Raw genomic sequence first — 24,758 nt, 5'->3', positions numbered from 1 at the left:
TCGTCGGGCCATCGAAGATGTCGATATTCGGAAGGCCTGCGAGAAGATCATTCAGCCGGGAGCGCCCATTTCTCTGCGCTTGCAGAGCAATCTTCTCTATGGCGTCTCTCGGGTCTACTCATCGCAGTGTAAATACATGCTCACCGATACAGAGAAGGTGCAGATGACGATGAGAACCTTTCTCAGACTCATTGCCAACAACGAGACTGACCCCAAAGCCGGAAGAGCGAGGTAAACTGACCAAACACTGCCATTCGACTCAACACGCTGACTGAATTTGGTAGGCGCGAGCAGATTACCTTGAGCGATGACCCAGGATTCGTTCCTACAAGTGTCATGCCCTACTTCACCATCGGCGAGGACGGCAATCCCTGTTTCGTTGCTGGAAGTCAGCCTTCTTCGGGATCCAAAAACAAGTCGCAGTCGCAACTCAGTCCGTTTCCTGATCCCATTGACTTCTTTGACAACAGCGGTCACGAAAACTCGCCTTTCCAACTCGACTTCTCCCAGTCGCCAGATATCCCGGATTTCCGCTTGCCTTCCCCCTTCGCGCAAGGATCTGCACAGAAGACGCTCCTTCCTCGATCTCGGGACGATATGGAACTCGACATGAATGCAAACCCGTTTGGAGCTCTGGATGACTTCGACAACTTTGGCGGCGTGGAGCTAGCCATTGACGAAAATGGGGCAGTAATACTGGACGAAGATGAGCTCGAGTTAGCCGTGCTTGCAGGAATCGATATGGATGAGGCCGACTTTCCAATTCGGCAAGATCAGGGTGCGGACGCGCATCAGGTTGCTGGCGATGTCTCCGCTGTCGACGCTCAAGATGCTGTTCCCTTGCTCGGAAGCGATCCTCTTCCAGTCTCGGATGATGCGTCATTGGTCCCTAGAACTCCGCGGGGAGCTCAGAGTGATCAAGCTGTTGCTCCTTCCAAGAAGCGCCGCCGTATTATAAAGCTGGATAACGGCACGCAACTCTCCCGTTCAACCCTCAAATCCTGGCAGGAAAACTATCTCGACAACGCGGAAAGAGCAAACAAAAGGCGCAAAGGCAGTGCCATCCAAGCGAAAGAAAACGCCTACTTCTTTGTTTTTGGAAAGGGCATTGGAGGCGTGGGTACCTATGGGGCTGACTTCCCCTTGGCTGAAATGTTCGCGGGCAAAGGCCTTGGAGATATCGTTTACGGCCCACCCACCGAAGAAGAGCGCGAGGCTCAGACAACTTCTCCCAAGAGCCGTCGAAGACGAGCAGGCGATGCATTTGGAGAGGATGGCGATGGAAATATGGACCGAAACGTTCGGCCCAGGGTCGACGAGACTCCACAGCAGGGCCGCTCTATGGACGACGACATTGGCTTCGAGATGGAAGTCGGCGATGATTCAATGCCCGAGATGGGCATGGAAGCTGGCCAGCCAATGCGCGACAACCATTCATCCTCCATGATGCCTTGGGCCCAAACCCCCTCGGTGGGCAGAGGCTCTTCCGTTGTCAGCCACAGCGCTCAGCGGCATAGTCGTCAGAAGTCTGCCAGCATCCGCGGAAGCAGCATGCCACCGTTCGAGCCGCTTCATGATGCGCAGCAGACGGATGATTTCGACGCCCTTCCCTTCGACATGCCAGCGTCACAGGATTTGGCTTCCGAAGGACCGGCCGGGATTCTGGTCGATGCCCAGCAGGAAGGCGAGAACGATTCTCAATGGATGCGATCGATGCTCGACACCGCAAGTGGGGAGTTCCTGCAATGGACTGAGGAAGAGGCCAAAAAGACGGGCCAGATTAAGGAGGGTGATGTGAAGAAGAACCGCCGATGGGTCGAGTTCGATGATCTCATTGAGCCCACGAAGCAGAACCACGTCGTCGCGGCCCAGGCGTTCTACCACGTGCTGTCTCTAGCGACCAAGGACGCCATCACGGTCGAGCAGCATGTCGCGGACCTTCAGCCCTTCGGTCCCATTCGAATTGGAATTGATATGACGGCGCACATCAACAGCGAGGAGTGACGACGGAACGACGTATTCAACGATCGATTTTTACAAGACATAACGAGATGGGGTGTCAAATGCTGCAAGCTGCTTGGACGTAAGAATCGGGGAAGAAATTTGCTCGCTTGAAAAGTTTGTTTCGGGAAGGGAGGTTCGTTTTTCATTTTCTGCGCCTTTGATTTTCAACTTTGCCGCGCGATGCATTCGATTTTTCGGGTCAGGATGAAGGGGTTTCATCCGGAAAGGTCATTCAAGTAAGACGTTTCATCTTCAAGATGGGAAGACGCCCAAGAATTTCTGCCATCAAGGTACCAGTCGGGGGAGGAGAATTTGGGAACTCAGAATTGCTAAGCATCACACACACACACACACACACACATTAGCCACATTCACAAGAAAAGTACTTGATTTCAAAAAGTCATCGTGGTTCATTATTACGTGCATTCATTTGAAAAGATGGAGACTATTCGTAGACATCATCCTCCTCATCGCCGACGCCTTCCCGATCATCAAACTTCATGTAGACGACGTCGGGATCCTCAGCTGCAGGACCCATGACTTTCGTCCAAGCGTCCCTGACAGGCTCTAGAGCCGTGTCGCTGAAGGCGAGATCGAGCGGCAAGCTGAGAAGTACGTCTGATACATCCGCGGAAATTGCCGCAACCGCTTGTGCCTGCTGGTATGCGACCTTGTAAATCGCCTCTGGCTTGTCCTCGCCATTACCGAGGGCAGAGAGAAACGACACCAAAGCCTTTTCCAAGGCTTCGGTTGAGGTTGATGCATTTGGAGTGACGAAGTAGAGAACGCCTAAACAGTGACCACGTTAGTTGTGTAACAATCATACGATATGTTGTAGGTCAAAGTGTGAAGAGGATGTGTACAATCAGTTCCACAGAAGTTAACGTCAAAGCAAGGCTCAGGCAATGTAGATAAGTTTTTTCTGAAATCATCATGTGTACGAGGGAGGGGCTTGTGAGGAAAAAGGAGAAATTTGTGTGAACTTACTCTGACCGATTGGACATTCCCCAGTCTCGCTCGAGTGAGCAAAGACGTAGATGGGGAATGATGATGCAACGTCGGCAATGGAGTTGGCCGGAAATGCAATGACTGCGACAGCTGGTGTAGGTGATCCTTCGACAACAGCCTCGAACAGAGATGAGAGCGGCGAGTTGATGACTGCAGTCAACCTGCTCACGCGCTGGCTGTCGAAGGCAACCTCTTCGGTGCCGCGAATCAACGCCCGGGATTTCACCGTGACGTCGCTGGTCAAGTCGACCTCGAAGCGAGCACCATCTTCCAGGCCTTCGTCGAGCTGGCGCGTGGTTTTCATGCCCGTGCCTAGCATGTAGACTGCACCACCGACGGCGCATGCGCGGCAACCGACTTGCGCGATCTCGGAGAGGCCGCCCCATTTGGGATACACAGCGGCGAAGCCTGGCCCGAAGGCGCCCATGGAAGAGAGGTGCCTGTGGATAGCGGCCAAGCCATCCTTGGTCGTGACCTTGCCGTCCAGACTCAAGGTAAGGGTGACGACATAGGTCTGCAGCGCAGCGTCCAGCTTGAAGTCGGACAACAGGAACTCCGACAGAGGCTTCTCAGCATGTGGAGCCCATATGTCCTTGTTGTTCTCCGAGTTGTAGTCGAAGACGAACTTGAGGAACTTCATGAGCGACCGCTTTGCCCTCGCGGGGATCGCGGTCGTGGAGAAGACGGCCTCGCGAGTTGAGGGGATTGGCACAAGGCTCGCTCTTCCATTCTCGGACCCGCTGCCGACGACTGATGGAGTATAGATGAAAAAGGTCCCAACGGCAAGAAACTCGATCTGTCGGAACGCGCGCGACGACACGAGCTGCTTCACGAGCTCTGAGCGGGTGTGTATGATCTGTGGCGCGAGAGCGAGGGTGTAGGCTCTCGGGAAGGAAAGTGAAGGCCCAGAGCCTGTCGCTACCTCGGGCTTGCTCACGACCGCCGACGAGAAGACGCGCGATGATCCCGTGGCATCGTCGGCGACAGTGGCGTTCGCAGCAGCCCACTCTTCGACCTCCTGCAGACTGAAGGCGGCTTCGGGGCCACCGTAGTATTCGTTGGGGTCAAGGTGCAGGATTTGCTTTCCTGACCGCGAGAGGGCTCTTCACGGCCAAGCGAGACTGCGTCAGTCAGATCGAGGCTTTTTCAAGAAACAACGATGCCGAAAGACGACGACGACTTGGGCTGGGAAAGAAAAGAGAGGCCAAGAAGAAGAGGAGCTTACAAGGCTAGCAGCGACTGCTGCAGGCCAGTGCCGTGGAGTATGACATCCCACGTCTGCTCGGCCAGCGATTCCATGGTGTTGGAAGTGTAAGGTCGAAAGGAAGAGCGAGGAGGGAAAATTTGCGGTAGAAGTCGAGAGCTGAGGTTGGAACCTGGAAGATTGACGATGGGGCTCCGTGGTGGGGAACCTGGAAATGGAGGCTGAAATGTGTGAAAGCCATAGCGGGCACTGTCCTTTCGGCACTGTAGCTGGCTCGCCTAAAATTTCGCAAGGAAAGCGCGACTTTCTTACTTTTCTCCTTCTTTCACCATCCGCTCGGTAACCAAGCTGCGAGTCAACATTCTGTAGATTCGCAGCTCATGAGGGCCTTTCATTAGGCTTCCTCGGCGCCGGGCGGTAGAAGGAATTTCCCTAGTATCTGCCGCCTTAGAATAACGTCTGAAAAGGTGGCTCGAATTGTGGAATACATATCTTCACCGCGTCACGCTCATTGTGTGTCTGGTGTGTTTTGCAGACCTCTGTCGATCCTTATAGAGATGAAGAAGCTTTATGCTTTTGCTTAGTTGATTTTATGAACCGAAGTAAATGAACCAGGCCTCCGTCCAGTCCTCCTGATAGTCCTCTGTCACCTCGCGAAAACCTGCCGTGACCTGTTCGTATGCCTCGTAACAATTCCTAGCGCAACTTTGCTGTACCTTACTCAGGTATCGACGACTCTGTATAATCAAGCTGACCTATACCCCCAAAAAGAAGTGCCCTTCATTGGTTCTTGTGGTATCATAATCATGTCTCGTTATCGTGTTGTCGGGTTTGCCCTTAGTTGTCGGCAGGGCCGTTGTTGGATGAGACAGAGACCTCGCTGGTGTCGACACCCGCGACCATGGCGACGTGCTTGCCCGCGATGCAACCCTTGCTGACGCCACGCTCGCTGTTGCAGCAGTCGAGGATGCGCAGGGCCTGCTCGTTGGAAGTGAACTCCTCGCCGGCCTTGTCAAGATCCACGAACTCGATCTTATCGCCCTTCTCGCATTCGAGAAGCCACTTGCCTATTGCGTTGAAGGTACTTCGTCAGCATATTTCCATTCCATACCGAACAAAAATGAAGTAGGGGGCGTGTTTTGGTTGGATCACAACGCACCAGGGTGATGGCGGCAAGACTCATCAGTGTTCTCGTTCTCGATGAAGGGCAACTCGCAGTTGCAGCACATCTTGATGTTGCGCTTCACAACCTTGGGAACCGGCTGAGCCCAACTCTTCATAGACAAGGAGGCGTGGGTAGACTGCCGAAGGCGACGGCTGGCGGCGGCCGCGGCGTCCGACTGCTTTTTCTCATCGAGGTAGTCGAGGACGCTCTTGACGTGGTAGTGGGTGCCGGTGAAGCTGCAGACGGCCTTGAGGACCATGACGAGTTCCTCCTTCGAGGCCTCCTGGATTCGAGAATGCATGGGGGCCATGACTGGATGATGATGCTTGGTTTTTCTGGAATAAAATTCCCAGAAAGTAGTGATGATTTTTTTATCTTTCCTCCAGCAATGCTGATTTTGCAAGGTGATGTAAGGAAAGAGGCCTGGGAGCTTTAGAAGATCGTGTCAGAGAAAAGATAATGGAAGTTGATGGGCTCAAGCAGGTATGGGCCTTCACCTTCACCCGGGCCGCACCAAAGGCGGCTGGTGGGTGAAAGGCGGCTGGCACACCAAAGCTCACGATAGGGGGAATCGGTTACCACCTTGCACGGGTCGAGCATAGCCTGAGGATACATCAGAGGGGAAAGCTTCCTTTGCCCAAACGTCTTGGATTTTTGTGTCTTCCTTTTGGTGGGTATCATTATCTTCATGCCATGGCCTTGTAAAACTGCTCCCATCTCTGCTCCGCAACACCCACAAACTCCCGTATGAGCTGCGGCTGCAGTACCGTTCCTCCATGCTTTGATATCGTCAATACCTTCGTCTCTCCCTCACTTCGATCCACCACCGCCGTAACGTCTTCATCACATAGACTTTCCTCCAATCTGTCCGGGTCGACCAGAGCCCAGAACTTGCCGGCGGCGGGCCGGTCCGTCGTCTCCTTTCCTGTGAAGACGCCGGCTGTGCAGGCGACGGGAAAGCCGTGCAGCGTCAGGGGCTTGGGGCTCTCTCGGGTGCAGACGACCATCTCGCGGTCTGGGTCCCATCGCGCGACGGGGATTGTTGTGTCGCGGAGAGCGGCCAGGATAGCGGCCCAGGCAACGTCGAAGGGGTTGCCGTCGAAGGAGATGAAGAAAATGTCGATGTACAAAACCCAGTACGCCATAACAACCTTTTCGCCCTCGGGCTTCAATTCGTCCTCGTCCATCTCATCATCCCCATCATCGTCTTCCGCCCCGGCGTTCTCGGTAGGGCGAGTGTACCATATTCTCAGGCTCTCTGGGTCAACGAGGTTGGAGGAATGCAGTAGCGAGTATACTCTCGTGCTGAGAGTCTGGGCGAGTGTGGTGGGAGGTACGCCGGGGAGGAACTGCGGCGCGCAGCCGGTGGCGAGCTCGATGTTGGGGACGAGCAAGTCGTAGTCCTTCAGCTCTGAGCTGGGCTTGCCGCTGTCGTTATTGAGGTTCGCGGCGGTGCGGAAGTTGGGGATATCGGAGGCGAGAAGTGTCTCAGCACGGACACCGCAAATGACGGTTGTATCGCCCGTACGCACCACGGCGCTTCCGTTGGCGTGGGTCAAGCTGGAAGTGTTGACATTGGGGATTCGAGCCTCGTTGGGTGCGCGGCCGTTGCTTCTCGCGGCGTTGGCGGGCGCGGGAGGCTGGAGATTTGCGAGGAGGAAGGGGTGAGGGGAGAGCTTGGCGAACGTGTCGCGAGGGAGGCCCTTAGAGGCAGCCATTGTCGTGATATCTGTTGGGCCAACGAGAAAGCAGGCAATCCTCTCAATTGAGGCGCAATACGATGTGATCTTGGACTTGTCTGAGGTGGGATGAAGTGTGAGCTAGAAATTTTGAGTGGAGTCGGAGGTCGGCGTAAGTGGCTCCGGTGGGGTTCAAACAGCTGGGCCTGCGGGCAGTGAACGCATGGTCCCTTCCTGCAGCTGCATCATCGCACATCCCTCACCCCACCATTAGATGCAGCGTTGATGACTTCAAATCATGAGTTCAGGCGATCAATTGCGTTCAGACTTCACAGCGGCGCTTCTTGGGATTGAGATTGAGTCATGGTAAGATTCTTCTATTAAATGCTGATTTTTATGGTCATACGCATCATTGTCCTTTCAGAGGCCAGGCCCTCTACCGACATCTCACCGATCACAGCAGAGCCAGAGCGCTCCCAGCCGTGGCATTCACACCGATACTCAAATTTCCCAATAGTGAGCTGCTCAACCAGTTACCAACATAGCTGTTCACATCCTCGGGCTTCTCCCACATGACCCAGTGCGTGCCATTCACCTCGCCCCTGGACAAGCTATCAAAGTACGTCTCCATACCCGTCGACAAAATCGGAGGAAGCGCCGAGTCGAGAGAACCGCCAATGTACAGCGCAGGCTGCGAGTACTTGGCCGTGTATGCGGTAGTATTGCTAGGGACAAGCGCGAGCTCGTCCTGCCAGTTGAGCTCGCCGGTGCGGTACCAGTTGAGCGTCCTGTTGAACGGGTCGCTCCCGGCATAGTTCTCCACGTAGTAGTCGAGCTCCTCCTCGCTGAGCAACGACGTGTCCGTCGTCACACCATCGAGCAAGTCAAAGTCGAATCCGGCACCGCTGGAGTTGAAGGCCGATGCGCCGCTAGGCAGCCTGACGCCGTAGATTGTGTTGAGGATCTGGCGGACGCGGGTGGCGTTCTGGACGTCGCCGAGGCCAATGTAGTCCTGGACGGCATCGGTGCGGAACTGTAGCTGGTAGTGCAGTGTGGGCAGCGCGGTGGCCTGATCGACGTATGCCAGACGCGGGGGCGCGAAGGGGGTGCTGATGACGAAGAAGGCCGAGATCAGCTCCGGGTGCCAGAGGGCTGCGCGGTAGACGACCGCTCCGCCCCAGTCGTGGCCGCCAAGGATGATGCGCGAGAGGCCGAGGTGGCTGGCGAGGGCGGCAATGTCATCTGAGGCGCGCTTGAATGTGCTGGTTGCGTTGGTTAGTCATTGCCCAAGCTTTACTCGTCGACACAGATATGGAATTGGAAGCAAGAGACTCACTAGAAGTCGACGTCGGCGGGCGCATCGGTACCTCCGTATCCCATCATGTCAGGAGCAATGACCCGGAGGCCCTTGGACAGGAGGTAAGGAATCTGGTTGCGCCATCCCAGGGACATATCGGGCCACCCGTGGATGAGGAAGATTGTGCCCAGTACCTTGCCTGCCGGCTCGGCGTGAATGTAGTTATACTCGACGCCATTGATAATGGCAGTCTGATACTCAAACCCAAACTTAGTGACGGCGCTCATCTTGATCCAGACTCAAAGAACGACTGCCGAAAACGAGTGTGGATGCAATCAATGATGGCACTGGAGAGACGAAAGAGAGAAAAAACGAGCGAGTGAGGAACCATCGCCGTCTATGTAGTTCTTCAACCTCTCATCCCGAGCCTCGGCTGCCGGCAGTGTAACGGTCAATCCGCGGTGGAGACCCCATGTAAGTCCCTCCGGGTCCTACCCAATTTGAATGGCGAACCCCTTTTTTCCTCCTCTTTTGGCATCTTGGCGATTTTCGCAGTGGAGTGGGAATAGGTAAACAATGCTATATGTGGCGTGACATCCGGTGACCCCGGTGTGATATGATATTTGTTGGTTTGAATGACTCTCAACCAACGGGCGAAAATTCTGAAGATGGGGGAGGCAGAGGAAAATCAAGTTGTTGTGCGGAACCGGCGACGTCAGAGTTCATAGCGACCGTGGATGTAAAGCTAAGCCTGATGATTTACAGCACAAAGCGTCATTTTTCACAGTTTTCAGTTGTCTTGGGGATGCATTTTAAGCAATTTAAGGCGGGCTGGGATCCCTTGCGACCCTTGTGATGGGTAACTACGGAGAGAAACTCGATCCTCTAGTGCCAAATCTGTGCCAAAATTAGCATGGGTCTTGACTCGTTGGAACTTTGGGACTCGGGAGACTTCAAAGCCCGCGTGACCAAGTTGAAGCTTGACTGATGCTGGTCTGTGGTATAACCCTAAAGTCTATATCAGCAACGCGGGATTGAAGATCTGGGGATTATTTGCAGCTAGCATGCAGTCCTATTTGAAACGGGCACAGAACTGCCAGTTACGCTTGAAGACGCACTAAGCATTATTGCGTGCCTACCTTTCAGCCTTACACCTTGGAGTAAGAATTTCTTTAGGAATGCCCTCACTTGAATTTGTACACTCGAAAGCACATGTAGAAAGGCTGACTCTTCGAATCGTTGTGCTAAACAAGTCGGAAACTTAATCAATTAGCATGTGCTGGCTGATCGCACGGGCATGGCTAGGCTTCAATGCCCCTGCGTGTTGGTGCTATGTAACAATCTCAGCCACTGATATTATCGTGAATTTGGTGTAGAGAACTCTCGCTACTTCGTAGTTACTTAGTTATTTACAGCCTGGTGATGAGGTTCCCTAGGATCCGTATGCCTGCACATAGCTACGTTGAGCATGGTAACTGTATCCGTATTGGTTGGGTCGTATTGAATAGTTGGAGGTAGGGCCTTTGATCGTGCCATAACTCGATATTGACCTCTTACAATAATCATCCCATCACAAGAACCGCATGTCTTCAGATACTTCCTCGTATATATACATCTATACATACAGGTATATATGCAAGGTGATGATGCCTGGAAGTGAATAAATCAGGGTTCCGAAGAATACAGGGTTGCTCAGACACCCTTTTAAGTACGGGCACTGTTACTTTGGAAATGAATAACATTTAGGTCTGGTGTCTACTGCCAGCACCGGCCTGGGGTCTCGGAGTGAAGTAGCTTGATCTTCACTGCGACTCGAAAGCATCGATGCCATATTTAGTCTCTGTGGGAAATTTGGTGCTTTATGCGACCATATGTGGCTTAGTTGCCTGGGAAATTTCTGCTGGCACCAGGGTCTTGTTCATACGGGCACTGGATAAGATACACTGCGGTAATGGAGCCTTCGAGATAGCAACCAGACGCCTCGGAACCGACTCTTGGCAATTGGCATTTATAAACGACTTGGTTTCGGATATTTCCAACTGAAGTTTTATCATTGTGTTTCGGTTCAGTGTCTGAGTCGTGTTCTTTAACTATCGTTCGCGATGAACTTTGTAGAAGCAAAACATATCCCAATGCGATACTACCCTAGGTAAACATTACATGTTACGAAGGCCTTGCAAAGACAAAGAAGAAGTAAAATCCATTGAGACATCAGGCCACGCTTAGCTACCAACAATAATGGCACCAGAGTCCAAACATCTGGCACCATCATTTCGACTGCTGACTGGTGCATCTTTCAATCTCAAGGGGGCGGAAGAGCCATCGACAGCAATACGCCATATTTGGCCTGTGCCGTTTTCGACCGCGAACAGGTACCCATCTGTGGTGGCATAACTGGCTCCCCAGAAAGGCGTCGTACTGGAACTTGCTCCTGTGAGGTTGCCCAAGTTGCGAACCGTTGTGAAGAGGTGGGTAGACCGGTTCCAGCGCAACAGGTAGGCAGATTGACCGCTCACGCCGATGGACCATAGATCTCCACCCCCGACGCCAGGCACGACTGTCCAGTCACCAATAGTGTAACCCCCAGTACCGCTAAGCCTACCACTGCTGACAAGACCTCCGTAGTTTGACGTGCCGGGAGCGAAGTTGTACTGGTAGTAGTCGGTGCCACCAGTTGAGATCCAGTACTGGCCGTTCTCGTCGATGTCGCCCGAGTTGAACAGACCAGTTGTGAGTTTGCTGACCGTAGAGACGTAGGTGCCTGTGCCGTTGGCCAGGATGCGGATGATCTTGAAGTCAGTTGCGCCCTCGTTTTGGGAGATACCGTAGAGGTAGTCCTCTCTTGCGTTGTAGCCCAAGGCGTTGATGTTGCGGGCTGAGTCTCCGCCCACGTTGTCAGCAATTTGGGTTCGCTCACCGGTGGCCAGGTTCAGTGAAAATAGGGTCAGGGACTGAATGAGGAATCCGGTCGTGGGGCACGAGAATGCGGGGCCTTGCGTCGCTGAAGCCACAACTCTGGACGAAGTCGATGAAGTGCTCGTGCTTCTACTACTCGAGCTGAACGAGCTGCTAGTTGAAGTAGTAGTTCGTGAAGAAGAAGAGGTCGTCGAGCTTGAAGATGATGTCGAGGTACTGCTGGCTCTTGAGGAGGACGATGAGGTCGATGTGGTGCTTGTCGTGATTGTCGTTGAGGAAGTGCTGCTTATCGAGCTAGTTGAGGCCAGCGTATTTGCCTGGACACTAACGCTGCTTGGAGAAGACGAAGAAGAGCTGCTTGAAGTAGATGAAGACGTCGAGGAAGATGACGATCTCGTCAGTGTGGAGAATGTGGAAGCGCTCGATGAAGTCAGCAAGGTGTTGAGCGCAACGCTAGCAGATGAGCTTGAAGAAGAAGAAGAAGAAGAAGAAGAAGAAGAAGGAGAAGACGACGACGACGAAGTTGCAACTGTGCTTGAGGAAGAGCTGTTCGAGGTCGGTGAGAGTGATGATGAGGTTGAGGTCCTAGTGGTTGATGTTGTAGGGCTGCTTGTAGTCGAGACTAAGCTCTCCGCGTTAACTGTGGCGCTCGAAGATGAGGTGCTTGAAAGAATGCTGCTCGAGCTACTGCTACTCGTGGGAATACTGTTGCTCGTCGTGCTACTACTGCTGCTACTACTGCTGCTTGTTGTGGGAATCAAAGTTGCGGGGTTGACCGTGACACTAGTAGGCGAACTCGAAGAGGCACTCGATATACTGCTAGTAGTAGAACTACTAGTGGTAGAGCTGGTGGTAGAACCGCTAATAAAGGCACTGCTGGATGTAGAGATCAAGCTTGCTTGGTTCGCCGTAGCTGCAGTGGTAGAGCTACTCGGAGAACTACTAAAAGAGCTGCTTGGTGAGCTGCTCACAGACGCCGTGGTAGATGTCGAGCTTCTGCTTGTTGAGGCACTTGGCGAAGCACTTGTTGTAGAGCTCGTTGTAGACAGCAGGGTGGCTGCGTTGACCGTCGCACTCGAAGAAGTGGAAGAAGAGCTAAGAGCAGAGCTGCTAAATGATGGGCTAGTAGTAGTGCCGCTACTCGTGGATGTCGAGCTCGAAGAGCTAGTAGCAGTGGGAGATACTGAGCTGGTAGGAGAACTACTGCTTGTAGATGTGCTGCTAGTGATGGATACCATTGAGGCTGCTTCAACCGTCGGGCTTGAAGAAGACGAAGTGCCAGTCGAAGAGCTGCTCGAGAACCTGCTCGTACTCGTAGAAGTGGTACTGGTGGTGGAGATTGAACTCGAAGAACTTGCTGCGATATTGGGGGACGAACTGGTGGCAGAGCTGCTGCTCGTGGGCGTCCCGCTAGTGGAGGTGGATATCAGAGTAGCCGCATTGACCGTCAGACTGGATGAAGAAGACGAGAACGATGTAGTGCTGACAGAAGAGATACTCGTCGCAATTGATGAGGAGCTTGTCGTTGCCCTTGAAGATGAAGATGAGATGGTCGAAAGACTGCTTGTAGAAGCGCTGCTGGTCATTGAAAGGAGTGTGGCTGCGTTGACTGTTGCGCTGGACGAAGAAGAAGACGTGCTAGACAGATTACTACTAGCAATTGCACTGCTGCTAGTAGAGACAACTGTGGCTGAGCTGGTCGACGAGCTGAGAGAGAATAGAGAGCTGCTTGGGGAGCTGCTCGATGGTGTGGCTGTTGAACTAATGCTTGGTGACAGCAACGTAGCTGGATTGACTGTTGCAGTGGCGGAGGAAGTGCTGCTAGAGATGGTACTACCGGTAGTGGAGCCTAAAATAGACGTTGACCTCGACGGCGACGACGAGCTGCTAGTCATAGTGCTTGAAGACGACCCTATTGCGCTGCTTGTCGTAGGAAGCAGTGTGCCGGCGTTGGCAGTTGGGCTGGCAGAGGAAAAGCTACTGAACGAGCTACTGCTAGATGATGTAACGCTAGTAGTGGAGCTTCCGCTGACTGCAGAGCTAGAAGAAGAAGAAGAAGAACTGCCACTGAAACTGCTCAAAGAAGACGATATTGTACTACTACTTGTGGGAAGAAGCGTGGCGGCGTTCGCCGTTGCACTGACTGAAGATGTACTTGAGATGATTGACGAGGAGGTACTGATTGGCGTTGAGGTACCGCTGGACGCAGATGAAGATATAGCGGGGCTAGAATAGGTGCTTGTTGACGATGAACTGCTCTGGTAGCTGCTTGAAGAGCTGCTCGTCGAAGTGCTAGAAGTTGTAGGTACCAATGTGGCGGGGTTAACAGACACGCTGGAAGAAGTAGAGCTACTGAATGATGAGCTTGGGGACGATGAGCTGGTGAGAAGGCTGCTTGAAGAAGACGAAGTTTGAGAAGCAGAAATGCTGATCGATGAGCTGGAAGACGTCGAAAATGCGCTAGAGGAGCTCGAACTTTGATCTGATGATGTACTAGTCGATGTTGGGAGCAGCGTAGCAGCATTCGTAGTTGGGCTTGTGGGAGATGAGTTATTTGCGGAGCTGCTCGTTGAGGTCTGTGTCGGTGATGTGGGTGCGGTCGACGATGAGCTCTGACTTGTGCTGAAGAGACTCGAGAACGAAGTTAAAGAGGACGTCACGGATAAACTAGTGCTTGAGTCTGACGCTGACGTCGAAGAAACACTTGAGGTCGTCGGCAGCAAGGTGGCCTGGTCAACCGTAATGCTTGAAGACGTCGACGTCGATGAGGCTCTCGCTGTCGTTGATAAGCTTGATATTTGACTCGTGCTGGAGGAACCAGAGGAAGAGAATGCGGTCGAGCTGGAATTTGATCCCGGAGTCGATGTCGAAGAAGCACTAGTGGTGGTCGGCAGCAATGTGGCCTGGTCGACTGTGATACTTGATGATGGGGAGCTGCTTGGCGAGGACGTCGACGATGTGCTTGAAACGCTTGTGGTCGTGGAAGTGCTGGAAGAGCCAACTGAGCTTGAACTAGCTAACTCGGTTGTGCTGGTACTTGATGGCAACGCGGCAGTCGATGATGTCGACAACAAAGTTGCGGGATTGGCAGCCGGGCTCGATGAAGCTGAGCTGGCAGAAGAAGAAGAAGAAGAAGAAGAAGAAGAAGAAGAAGAAGAAGAGCTGCTGAGTGAACTGCTGGAGGACCCGCTCACCAGGCTACTTGAGCTGCCGCTGAGGGACTGGCTTAAGGTACTACTCGATGTCGATGAAAACTGTAATGTAGACGTAGATAAGGACTGTGATGTAGAAGTTGATGACAGGGGCTCCGAGCTGGACGAGGCGCTCATCGAAGAAACACTCGTGATCGGCAGCAGGCTATTCGCTTCGATAGTACTGGATGGAGTTGAGGACGTGATACTCAAGGTACCGGGAGATGTGATGGAAGTCGACACAGAAGACAATCCAGTACTACCTTCGGAAGTGCTATCTGAAGTCGACAGCACCTCCGAAGTTGAGGTCGACGAGAGCGAGTCTGAGCTGTAAGACGAGCTCATCAAAGAAAAACTCGTGCTCGACAGCAAAGTGTTTGGCTCAACAGCATTAGTTGTGCTTGACAACGAAGCGCTAGGACTCGTGGAAGAAGCGCTTGCAAGCGATTCAGACGTTGAAGAGCTCGTGGAAATCAAGGTTGACGATGTTGACTGGGGGCTGGTCGATGTCGAACTAGAAGTAGAGACTGCCGCAGTTGGAGTCGTCTCAACATAGACTGTCCCGGGCTGTTCATTTTGCGGCTGAACAATGCTGACAGTGGTTGCACCGCCGCTCAGAGTGTTTGTTCCACTGTATGGGCGAGTGACAGTGACAAATTGTGCCCGCCTTCCGACAACTATGGTGCCAGCTTGAGTACCGCTTGGATCAATTGAAGCAATAATGGTTGAGTCTGGCGAGTCAGAGGCCGTGAGGAAAATAGTCGTGTACACAAATGTAATAGATGGGGTGGTAGCAGGTCCAGAGGAAGAGCTGGATAAAAATGTGGAGGATGATGTTGACGATGATGGGAAGATCGAATTGCTAGTTGACGATGTTTCTGAAGTAGAAAGCGAAGTTTCTACATCGAACGCTACACTCGAAGAAGTAGAGGAAGCAATTGAATTGGATATCGAATCAGATGAGCTTGAGGAAGTGGCATCTGGGGCGCTTGAGGAGGAGGAGGCCAATGATAAAGATGTGAGCGACAGGGAGCTTGGTTCTCCGGCTGTACTTGTCGTTGACCCCGCCGAAGTAGGCAGTAGCGTTGCTTGATCTATTGGTGCACTTGAAGACGTAGACAAGATGACTGACAATTCAGATGAGGCTGAAGGAGTGACCCCTGGTGCGGCCGAAGAGGTGGATAGCGACGAAGACGCTAGCAAAGAGGTGCTCGTAGTGCTTGCCGATGATGACTCAGACGTAGTGACCTGGGTTGCTGCATCGCTTGTCGTACTGAAGGACGCAGAGGTGGAAGAAGTAGAAGATGCGGGCAAAGTCGAGCTTGAAATGGTAGTTGTGGATTCGGCGGTCGAGCTGGCGAAAGATGTCGTTGAGCTTGAGAAAGATGACTCTGAACTTGCGATCAGACTAGCTGGATCAATCGTTGGGCTCGAAGAAAGAGACAGCCCGGTCGAACTTGACGAAGAGGAAAGCGACGAACTGGACGTGGCCTCAGTTGAGCTTTCGGAATCGGATACGGACGACGAGCTTCGATTTGAACTCGAGGAAAGAGGAGAAGTGGCACCAGTCGTCGGCGATTCTGTAAACGTCGAGGCAAGACTAGCGGGGTCAATTGTTGGAGCAGCAGATGATGAGCTACTCGTAGACGTGGTGCTGGTGATGGATGATAATGTATCAGAGGCAATAGTGGAGCTTGATGCAGAAAGAATTCCGGATGAGCTTCTCGAGTCGAGAGACGAGGAAGTTGTCTCGGTGTTTGCCGTTGTTGACCCGGTAGATGTCGGTAGCAAGGTATTTATCTCAGCAGTAATCTGAGTGCTAGAGGAAGATGTGGAGTCGTCCATAAAGCTTGAGGTCGTCTGATAAATGGGCTCTGAAGTTGCACTACTCGATACAGAAGAAATATCAGATAAGGACACTGAGCTTGTCGTTGTTGAGTCGCTAGATGTTGACAGCAAGGTGTTGATCTCGACTGTGTTCCGAGTGCTCGTGGATAAGGATGAACCTTCAAAAGAACTCGATATTGATGGAGGGCTCGGGCCTGAAGTTGAGATACTCGATACAGAGGAACCTTCACTGGTGGATGTACCGGTCGATGTTCGAAGTACCGTATCGGGTTCAGTAGTGGTCGCTATGCTCGAGAATAATGACGAAGAGCCCGCCGAAGAGCTGGTCGAGGTCCCATCCACAGAGTCGCTTGTCGATGTGACAGTGGTGGCTGAGCTAGGAGTAAGCGTCACTGATGGCGTTTGCGGGTCACTACTGGTTGTAAAATTCGAGTCAGATGAGGATGTAGGAGTGAACAGAGAAGAATCGCTAGATGAGGTAGTCGAAGCACTGCTTTCCACGCCCGATGACGAAATGCTCGACATAGGTGACGGCGTGTCGAGGCCAGTAGTTTCCGAAGAGCTTGAAGATAGCAAAGACGATGAAGTGGTTGTTGTTGTTGAGGTAGGTCCAGTGATCAAAGTGCTTGAAGTAGCTGACTCTGCATTCAATGACGTGCTGGTAGACGACTGCTGGCCATCTGGGCTAGTCGTAGACAAAGCTGTCGTACCTACGGAGTTTGCCGAGTCGCTTGATGAAGATGATGTCGCCCCGGAAAGCAGTGTACTCGAGGTTGTCGGCTCCTCCGTCGTCAACTCGGACGTTGAACTCGGCAGCAATGTATTAGGATTGAATGCGATACTGACGCTCGAAGATGTTGAAGATTCAGTGGAAGCCTCCAGTGACGAAGAAATAGCAGACAGAAATGCGCTACTCGTCGACGAAAAAGAGAATTCCGCGTCGGAGGAAATTGACGAAACTGAGGTGACCGAGGAAGTGATCGAATCAAGAGAGTTTGAAAATGTTGATGTAGTAGGCGATATCTCTGATGTTGCTGAGCTTGACGGAGGATCGGCATAGACAATAGTGCCAATGTCTGTCCCGCTGCCCGGGTATGTGGCAATGGGGATGGGCTCCGTGATGACTGAAGTTCCCGAGTACGCAACCCTAGCCACTGCGTAGCGAGCGGCAAAGATGACGGTGCCCTTAGCTGTTCCGGACGGCGCAACTGTGCTGATAGCAGACGGAACGATATAGGAGTCGCCTTCAGTATAGATCAAAGTAGAAGTGGCATAGAACGAGGCTGGGACTGCCAAGATAACAGTACCCGGAGATCCGTTAGTTGGTTGGACGGTGCTCAATGGGAAAGGCTCAGACAGCGAAGAGGGGCCTGTATAGATGAGTTGCGAGGTGACGTAAAAAGCAGTGTCCCTAGATTCTGACATGCTTGAGAGTTGCGTAGTCTCAGAAGGGATTGAAGCGGTTGCTGTTAGACCGCTGCTCGTGGAATCCGAAGACAAGGAGGTATTCGTATCAGGGCTAGTCGATAAAAGGGACGAAGAAGCATCTATGGTAGTGGTGTCAGGAGAAATACTGGTTGTCTCGGATGAAAGACTTGAAGAAGCTGTCGAAGAGATCTCAATGCTTGAGGCCAAACTGGCGGTTTCCTCAATTGAGCTGCTGGACCCTGAAGTAATGTCATTCACTGTAGTGGATGAGCCTGACACGGAGCTGGAATCGGTGGTGGATATCAGAGAAGCAAGTGCTGTGGGAACTGTCTCGAAGTCGCTGGTGCTACTTGTCATTGAGACGCTGTCGCTGCTGTCAGCTTCCGTAGTTGTAGTAAGAGGCCCAATGGAAAAGCTCGAGACAGTGGAAGAGAACGAAGAACTGGCGTCAGTTGAGGTTTTGTTGGTAGAAATGGAGCTGCTTGCTTCTGATCTGATAGTACTCGAAGTGCTAGCGCTCGTCTCGATACTAAGGGCCTCGAAGAAGGTACTGCTACTCTGTAGATTGCTTAGGCTAGACGTTGAAAGAGCGTCACTCAAAGAGCTCGAGTTGCTGGTCGTAAGTAGAGAAGCAAAGGATGTATCTGTTCCGGTGTTGATGGCGCTCGTGCTTGCGACTTCGCTGAATGTCGTCGTGACGCTGGTTGATTCAAGAATTGTGCTAGGTTCGATAGTTCCAGTGCTGTCGGTGCTTTCACTCAAGTTGGTGTTGCTTGTCTCAGCTGCTGAAGATGCCAAAATTACCGAAGTTGTGAGTGAAGTGGCTGATGACTCAGAGCTGATCTTGCTGGAGAAGGCTCCTCCATTATCAGACGTGATAGACGGCGCCGTCGACGGCTCTGGAGAGGCAGGAACTGCAATGACTACCAAGCCAAGAGATTGTGTTCCAGAAGGCTGCATAGTCGAAAGGGTGACTGTGGATTGACCCGGACCCAACACTGTCGAGGTGAGGAACCGCGCGGCGTAGACAATGGTTCCGCGAATGCTCCCGCTCGGAGGTACTGTACTGACAGGAATCGGAGTGGATAACTGATCAGTACCTGTGAAGGGTATCTGGATGCTGTCGTAGAGGGCAGATGCGGTCGGGGCTGAACTAGAGATGTCGGTCTGATCCGAGGTTGAGGGAATAACCGGAATGGTACTTTCGGATGAATAGCCACTTTCCAAAGATGAAGGAACCTCGATGGAAGTCGTTACATCGATCGAAGAAGTATCAGTGGTAGAACTGATATCAGGAGAAAAAGTAGTAGAAGATGTAATCGCAAGGGATGAAGACACAAAGTCGCTCGACTCGATGGTGTTGGGAGAAGACACCCCGATGCTTGTATCAGACGACTGCAATGTTGCTTGGGCCACTGTGGTATCTAGCTCAGCTGGTGTTGTCGTTGGGATTGAAAAAGCGGAGCTTTCGTTCGTGGAGATTAACGAAATTACATCGCTTGTCGAGCTTGAAGATATGCTCAGCAACGCCGGATCGATGCTGCCGCTGGTTGGGAGGCTGACACCCGTCGGTGTTGTGCTAAAGCTTGTCGGCTCTGGGCTTGAAGTGGAATCAACTGAGGAGACTGAGATGATCGATGAAGAACTCAGATCACTAATCATCGAGCCTAAGCTATCGGATGAAGTTGATGAGGAAACCGGTGCAAGGCTGCTTGGTCCCAGCTGTACTTCGCTCGATGTACTGGAATCAGCTAGGACAGTAGGCAAGCTCGAGGTGATAGACTCGGAAACATCGCTCGGTCCTGATGAGCTTCTAGAGGAAACAGAGGCTGAGATAGAGTAAAGCGGTGAACTGGATGTTGAATCGGAGCTCGTCTCTAACGACGAACTACTTCCGACCAAGCTTGTGAACTGCGATGTCGTACTGAAATCGATAGGAGTAGAGGACTCGCTCGAAGTACTGGAACCGACGGTAGAACTGATCTCAGACGTAGCAAAGATGGCCGGTCTTGCCAAAATCACGGTCCCGGGGACAGTGCCTGATTGATAGATGGTGGTCAATGGAAGAGGCGAGGTAAGGGTGCCTATTCCTGTGTAGTCTACCTCAGACGTGACAAGAGGGTCAGGTGTTGCGTAGACGATTGTTCCAACTACTAGTGAGTCCGAACCGCTTGGCAACACGATGCTTACTTGCTGAGGTCCGGTGATGATACCCGTACCGGAATAAGGCACAGCAACAGAAGCAAAGAGTCTTCTAGCCGCGCCAAAAACCACAGTTGGGGCGTTACCGTTGCTTGGGTAAATAGTGGTGAGAGGGACTAGGCCTGTGCCAGTGAAGGACTCAGTCCCTGTGAAAAAAACCACAGACGTCACAAAGGTTGCTGTTGGAGTCACCAAGCTAGAACTAGATGTTGTGGGTGAAGCAGAGAGACTACTAGAGTCGATGTCTGTGCTTAGGTCGGACGAAGAGATGCTAGAACTAGGTGAGAGGGCAGAGGTTGAGGTAGAGTCTAGGGCTGACAAGTCACTGGAAACAACGTCAGTTGTTGCGGTGGTCGAATCTGCTCTGGAAGAAGTGGGAGCCCCCAAGGAGGGAGGGGTAACGGAGAAAGGTGATTCTGTGCTCGGTGATGAAGAGCTAAGAATGTTAGGAAGTGCCGAAGACGGGATGATTATTTCAGAAGTGGTCGCAATTTCGGTGCTAGACGAGCTGATTGAAAACCCAGATTGGGTTGAGAATTCAGAGCTTGACAACGAGCCAGCTGCAGTGTCTGTCGAACTCGAGGTTTGTGACTCAACTATACTGGAAGACGAGAAAGATGGCTCATTACTGGAAATGTCTATAGTAGAAGAGGGCGAAGTACTCAAGCCGGTGGAAAAATTAGAAGATGTTCCAGTGGCATTTGAGGAGATGCTCAAGTCGGTGGATATGTCGGCAGTGGTTGAAAGAGACAAGCTGTTACCATCGGTCGAAGAGGATGCTTCAGATGTAGATGTGAAAGGAAGGACACTTGATTGAACCGGAGTAGCTGTCACTGAAGTAGGTGCAGTGTTACTCAATGCACTGCTCGAAAGGGAATTGGGTAGAATGCTGGCTGATGAGCTAGGAGATGTTGATGTTGTAGTAGCAGACTCAAACAGAGACGACGTGCCTGGTGCAAGTACCCCTGGCACTGCCGTGAGAGCATTGGTAGTTGATGTTTCTGTACTAGACGTGCTTCTAGAAACCGCACCCGGCGTTGATGGCACCAAAGCTCCCTGGGAGAAAGTACTTTGAGATAAATTAGGCGAGGATTCTGAAGATGTTGATGTGTTGGCGGAAGATGGTGTGCTCATCAGGTTTGGGTCACCTGTGAGCGAAATTGATGTGCTCGATAAGGTGGGGCCGGATGTGCCTGAGAGAGAGGTATCGGACGGTACAGAAGCTCCTGTGGATAAATCTGAACTCGAAACATCTACACTAGTAAGGCTCAAGCTAGTGGTCTCGGTGCTGGTGCTCTGAGAAGAAGACTTGGGCGAAGCAAGTGGGTTCGGAAAAACAGAGGCGGAAGACGAGCTGCTTGGACCGGAGATGGAATCCGACGAAAGCTTGGGGTCTGCATCTGTTGATGAAGTCGTCGAGCTAGTCAGCGAGGATGGCTGTGACTGAGCTGCCAGAGATGAAGACAGGTTCAAGGTCGAATCTGCCACTGTCGAAGCTCCGGAGACTTGAGAGATGATTACAGAAAGCGTGGCAAAGTCTGTGGTAAAAATGCCGGATGTGGTCGGAGTCTTAGAGGTAGCAGACTGATATGAAGAGATTGTTGGAATCTGGACAGACGAGTCTGATATCAGCTCCGTAGAAGTCTGACTCGCAGAAGCAGACGCCTCCAAGGACAAGGAGGCCGAAGCCGAACCCGATGCGGACGGAGTCCCCGGGGAGAAAAGGCCTGAGTTGACAGCCACCGAAGTTGTACTTCCAGAAACTGATGACCCAGATGAGCTTCGAGAGCTTGGGTCAGTCGAAATAGATGCGGGGGTTGACGTGGAAATAGGTAGAGTTGGAACATCCTGCTGAGATGCTAACGTTCCCGTGTTAGTGGTGCTGCTAATAGCTATCTGAGGGTTCGCAGAAGTAAGTATGTCGACCGAGGTTGTGCTCGACAAAGTTGCCACCGTAACAGGTGTTGTGTCCACCGGCGATGGGATCCCAAAGACGATGGTGACAGGCTCGGTGCCGGATGGGATGATTGTAAGAATTGCAGTGGAAATGCTTCCAGGGATGAATGTCTGCACAGTTGTAAGAGGTCGCGGTCTTTGAACTACTACAGTACCCGAAGTTGTCCTGAGCGTCAAGAACTCGCTCGGGATTCCAGTGCCTGTGTAGTCGACAAAGACTGTGGTAAAAGGAGTCGTCACTGCCGAGTCTGGGGCTGTACCAAAAGGAGATTGGTTTGAAAAGCGCCCAGAAGAAGCTATAGTGCTAGTGCTGGAGTCCGCAAGGACAGCTGTGTTGGCAACAGTTGCAAGCGTTGTGCTAGCTGTGCCGCTAAAAGAAGAAGAAGCGCTGGTTGTCGGGCTTGATTCAGTCTGCGAGCTCGGGGTAGGGTCTTGCGGGCCTGAGGCTTGGGAAGGGCTAGAAGAAGCTACGGATGAAACTACTGAGGTCGACAATTGTGCAAAAAGTGTAGTTTCTGGGTTCGATCCCGAAGATGAGATCGTATCTGGAGCCGATGTGGCTGTCGCTCCTGGCCGTCCTAGCAAAATGGTACCTGGTTGACCTGCGCTCGGTAGGATGGTAGAAATGGGGACAAGCCCTTGAGATCCCTCCAAGAAGCTACTGCCCGCATCTAGAGTAGATGTGACAAAAGAAGCCTGCAACAGAATCGTTGTCCCAGATTGAATAAAGACAACGGTAGTTGGGTCAGGTGAGTTGTTAGATGTAAGCGACAAAGCGGTTCCCAGCGGATTAGAACCGGAACCACCTGCAGGGTTGCTAGTTGACCCAAGGTTTGATGACGGCTGCAGCAGTATCACAGTTGCAGGACTGCCTAGACTAGCAGACAGAGTTGTCAGCGGGATGGGCAAGGTGAACGAGTTGGTCCCACTGTAAAAGATGTCTGAAGTGACGACGGAGCCAACTGCAGAGTTGGCGAGAGCTGTTGTCGAAGGCAAAGATTCAGTGGGAGTGGTTGTCGAGATGTAATTGCCTGACGAATTTGATGAGACTGCAGCTTCTGAGCTTCTGGGTGATCCAGACCCAGCGTTCACATCAGGGGTAGCCTCTGGTGTCTCTCCTGCGATGGAGGTCCCCGTACTTGCGACTTGATCAGGAACGCCAAGCAATACAGTGGATGGTGAGCCCGGATCAGCTTTCAGGGTAGTTAAAATAGTTGCTGAGGAAATTCCGAGATTGCCCGACAAAAGTACTGTCGAGGTTGTGAAGAGTGTCTGGTCTGCTAGTTGTGTGACAGGAAGCGGTGTAGCTGAGTCTCCAGGAGAAGCATTGCTTGGAGGAATTGGACTTGGGACTGTGCCACTACCCACTGCCTGTGGGATGGATGAGACTATCGCATTCGGAGCAGCCACAACGAAAACACCCGGCTCAGAGTCGGAAGGTGTTAAGGTCGAAATTGTTGTCAAGGTCGACAAGGGCATTGCTCCAGTCCAAGGCACAGTGGAGGTGACGTAGGCGTTGGGCAAGGCCACGATGTAAGTGCCAGGGATGGAATTTGCAACGTCGGGAGTCACCGTTGAGATCGTAGTTCGCGAGCCAACAGAGGAACCGACTAGACTGACTACGGTCGAAGTAACGAACGAGGCCAGAGCCACGCTTATACTGTTTACCTGCGACGCGGGGTTTCCTCCAGCTCTTGATGACGAGGCCATCGAGGGAACTGCAAGCACGATCGTACCCCTGTCGGAGCCTGTGGGTGGGATGCTGGTCAAAACAGATGTAGTCAAGCCCTCATACACCACCGTCGAAGTGATGAAGTCTGGCTGAGTGACACCAGGGGCCCCGTTTGTTATCATAGGAGCTTCTGGAGAAACAGACGTTGGTGGGTCGGCTACGATGATGAAGCCTGGTGCCACACCATTCGGCGGCAAAGTCGAGAGTGTGGTTCTCGTCGTCAGTATATCTGTGCCACTAAAGTCAACTGTGGAAGTAATGTAGTCGCCGGGGACTCCAATAACGATGACGGGTTGCGAAGTACCCTCGCCTGGGATCAGGGTCAACGTTGTTGCAGCGCCCTCTTCTTGAGTCCCAGAAAGGCGGACATAGGACGTCGAAAACTGTCTACCTAGTGTCGTGGGATCTGCCACAAACACCGTTCCGGGGGTGTCTCCTGAAGGAGCCACAACTGCAACTGTTGTCCTAGATGGCAAAGGAACTGATCCTGTCCAAGGGACTGTCGAAGTCACGAAAATAGCCGGCCTGCCGATGATCAAGGTTCCAGGGAGTCCATCTGTTGGTTGCAGGACGGAGATGGTTGTAGGCGCCGAGCCAGCTGTTGTTCCTAGCAGGACGACCTCTGAAGTGACAAACAAAGGTCTCGAATCCCCGCCTCTCGATGAGGCATAAACAAAGACCGTTCCAGGAGCGGTTCCTACGGGGTCAACAGTTGTAGGTAAGTCCACACCTTCAGTGAAGTTGACAGTGGAAGTGACAAAGGGTTCTCTTCTCGCCGAAGTGATGAACGAGTCTGAGCCAGTCGCAGCTGGGGATATAATTTGGGGCAGCCCAATAATAACCGTACCGTCTATTACAGCCAAAGTGGATGGTGTGTTGGGAGCATCTGAGGCGGGCGTGTAGGTCACAATCGACGTGACGTATCGCGTCGGCGTTACTTGAGGCGCTGAAGTCGTAGATGTGGGATCCTCGACATCTGGATCAGAATCAACCGGCTGCCCAATGATCACGACTCCTGGGGATGTGTCTGTAGGCTGGATCACAGACAGTGTCTCCTGAGAAGACCCGGTAAAAGGAACGAAGCTGGCCAAGAATGTGGCTGATGGACTTCCGATGACGACGGTACCG

At 52.4% G+C, this 24,758-nt stretch overlaps 7 protein-coding genes across 7 annotated transcripts; 3 read left to right on the top strand and 4 right to left on the bottom strand.

The window, feature by feature from the left end:
- Positions 1 to 226: 226 nt before the first annotated feature.
- On the top strand, positions 227 to 2,330 carry BDP55DRAFT_640662 (uncharacterized protein). Its single transcript, XM_060573357.1, has 2 exons — positions 227 to 371; positions 488 to 2,330. Exons 1-2 carry the CDS (start codon positions 308 to 310, stop codon positions 2,002 to 2,004), a joined length of 1,581 nt encoding a protein of 526 aa, XP_060436916.1. The 5' UTR covers positions 227 to 307; the 3' UTR covers positions 2,005 to 2,330.
- A 64-nt stretch (positions 2,331 to 2,394) lies between these two features.
- Positions 2,395 to 4,406, bottom strand: BDP55DRAFT_640661 (rab protein geranylgeranyltransferase component A). The gene is made up of 3 exons (XM_060573356.1): positions 4,238 to 4,406; positions 2,992 to 4,115; positions 2,395 to 2,793 (listed from the first exon to the last, which is right to left on the bottom strand). Exons 1-3 carry the CDS (start codon positions 4,309 to 4,311, stop codon positions 2,450 to 2,452), a joined length of 1,542 nt encoding a protein of 513 aa, XP_060436915.1. The 5' UTR covers positions 4,312 to 4,406; the 3' UTR covers positions 2,395 to 2,449.
- Positions 4,407 to 5,053: 647 nt separating this feature from the next.
- On the bottom strand, positions 5,054 to 5,691 carry BDP55DRAFT_625406 (uncharacterized protein; the record flags this gene model as incomplete). The annotated part of the gene is made up of 2 exons (XM_060571468.1): positions 5,054 to 5,283; positions 5,376 to 5,691. The coding sequence occupies 2 exons, from the start codon at positions 5,689 to 5,691 to the stop codon at positions 5,054 to 5,056; spliced, it is 546 nt and encodes a 181-aa protein (XP_060436914.1).
- Positions 5,692 to 6,067: 376 nt separating this feature from the next.
- BDP55DRAFT_538394 (exosome complex exonuclease RRP43) lies at positions 6,068 to 7,099 on the bottom strand (the record flags this gene model as incomplete). The annotated part of the gene is made up of 1 exon (XM_060567938.1): positions 6,068 to 7,099. The coding sequence occupies one exon, from the start codon at positions 7,097 to 7,099 to the stop codon at positions 6,068 to 6,070; it is 1,032 nt and encodes a 343-aa protein (XP_060436913.1).
- Positions 7,100 to 7,306: 207 nt separating this feature from the next.
- BDP55DRAFT_640652 (Alpha/Beta hydrolase protein) lies at positions 7,307 to 8,706 on the bottom strand. Its single transcript, XM_060573355.1, has 2 exons — positions 8,397 to 8,706; positions 7,307 to 8,322 (listed from the first exon to the last, which is right to left on the bottom strand). Exons 1-2 carry the CDS (start codon positions 8,642 to 8,644, stop codon positions 7,515 to 7,517), a joined length of 1,056 nt encoding a protein of 351 aa, XP_060436912.1. The 5' UTR covers positions 8,645 to 8,706; the 3' UTR covers positions 7,307 to 7,514.
- Positions 8,707 to 11,135: 2,429 nt separating this feature from the next.
- Positions 11,136 to 14,798, top strand: BDP55DRAFT_762782 (uncharacterized protein; the record flags this gene model as incomplete). Its single annotated transcript, XM_060580893.1, has 4 exons — positions 11,136 to 13,466; positions 13,539 to 13,655; positions 13,902 to 14,033; positions 14,088 to 14,798. The coding sequence occupies exons 1-4, from the start codon at positions 11,313 to 11,315 to the stop codon at positions 14,796 to 14,798; spliced, it is 3,114 nt and encodes a 1,037-aa protein (XP_060436911.1). The 5' UTR covers positions 11,136 to 11,312.
- A 789-nt stretch (positions 14,799 to 15,587) lies between these two features.
- Positions 15,588 to 16,280, top strand: BDP55DRAFT_722397 (uncharacterized protein; the record flags this gene model as incomplete). Its single annotated transcript, XM_060578599.1, has 1 exon — positions 15,588 to 16,280. The coding sequence occupies one exon, from the start codon at positions 15,588 to 15,590 to the stop codon at positions 16,278 to 16,280; it is 693 nt and encodes a 230-aa protein (XP_060436910.1).
- Positions 16,281 to 24,758: the final 8,478 nt, after the last annotated feature.

The sequence above is a fragment of the Colletotrichum godetiae genome (genome assembly GCF_030913485.1).
Source record: "Colletotrichum godetiae strain CBS 193.32 chromosome Unknown BDP55scaffold_1, whole genome shotgun sequence".
Lineage (NCBI taxonomy): Eukaryota > Fungi > Ascomycota > Sordariomycetes > Glomerellales > Glomerellaceae > Colletotrichum > Colletotrichum godetiae.
The sequence above is the reverse complement of the archived record's forward strand: the minus strand, read 5'-3'. Positions and strand labels throughout refer to the sequence as shown.

Coding starts and splice junctions, on each gene's coding strand:
- BDP55DRAFT_640662 (XM_060573357.1), top strand. CDS start 308: ATGACCCAGGATTCGTTCCTACAAGTGTCATGCCCTACTTCACCATCG. Junction 372..487: donor ATCGGCGAGGACGGCAATCC/CTGTTTCGTTGC, acceptor ACGAAAACTCGC/CTTTCCAACTCGACTTCTCC.
- BDP55DRAFT_640661 (XM_060573356.1), bottom strand. CDS start 4,311: ATGGAATCGCTGGCCGAGCAGACGTGGGATGTCATACTCCACGGCACT. Junction 4,116..4,237: donor CAGCAGTCGCTGCTAGCCTT/GTAAGCTCCTCT, acceptor TTGGCCGTGAAG/AGCCCTCTCGCGGTCAGGAA. Junction 2,794..2,991: donor GGAATGTCCAATCGGTCAGA/GTAAGTTCACAC, acceptor GTCACTGTTTAG/GCGTTCTCTACTTCGTCACT.
- BDP55DRAFT_640652 (XM_060573355.1), bottom strand. CDS start 8,644: ATGAGCGCCGTCACTAAGTTTGGGTTTGAGTATCAGACTGCCATTATC. Junction 8,323..8,396: donor CCCGCCGACGTCGACTTCTA/GTGAGTCTCTTG, acceptor CAACGCAACCAG/CACATTCAAGCGCGCCTCAG.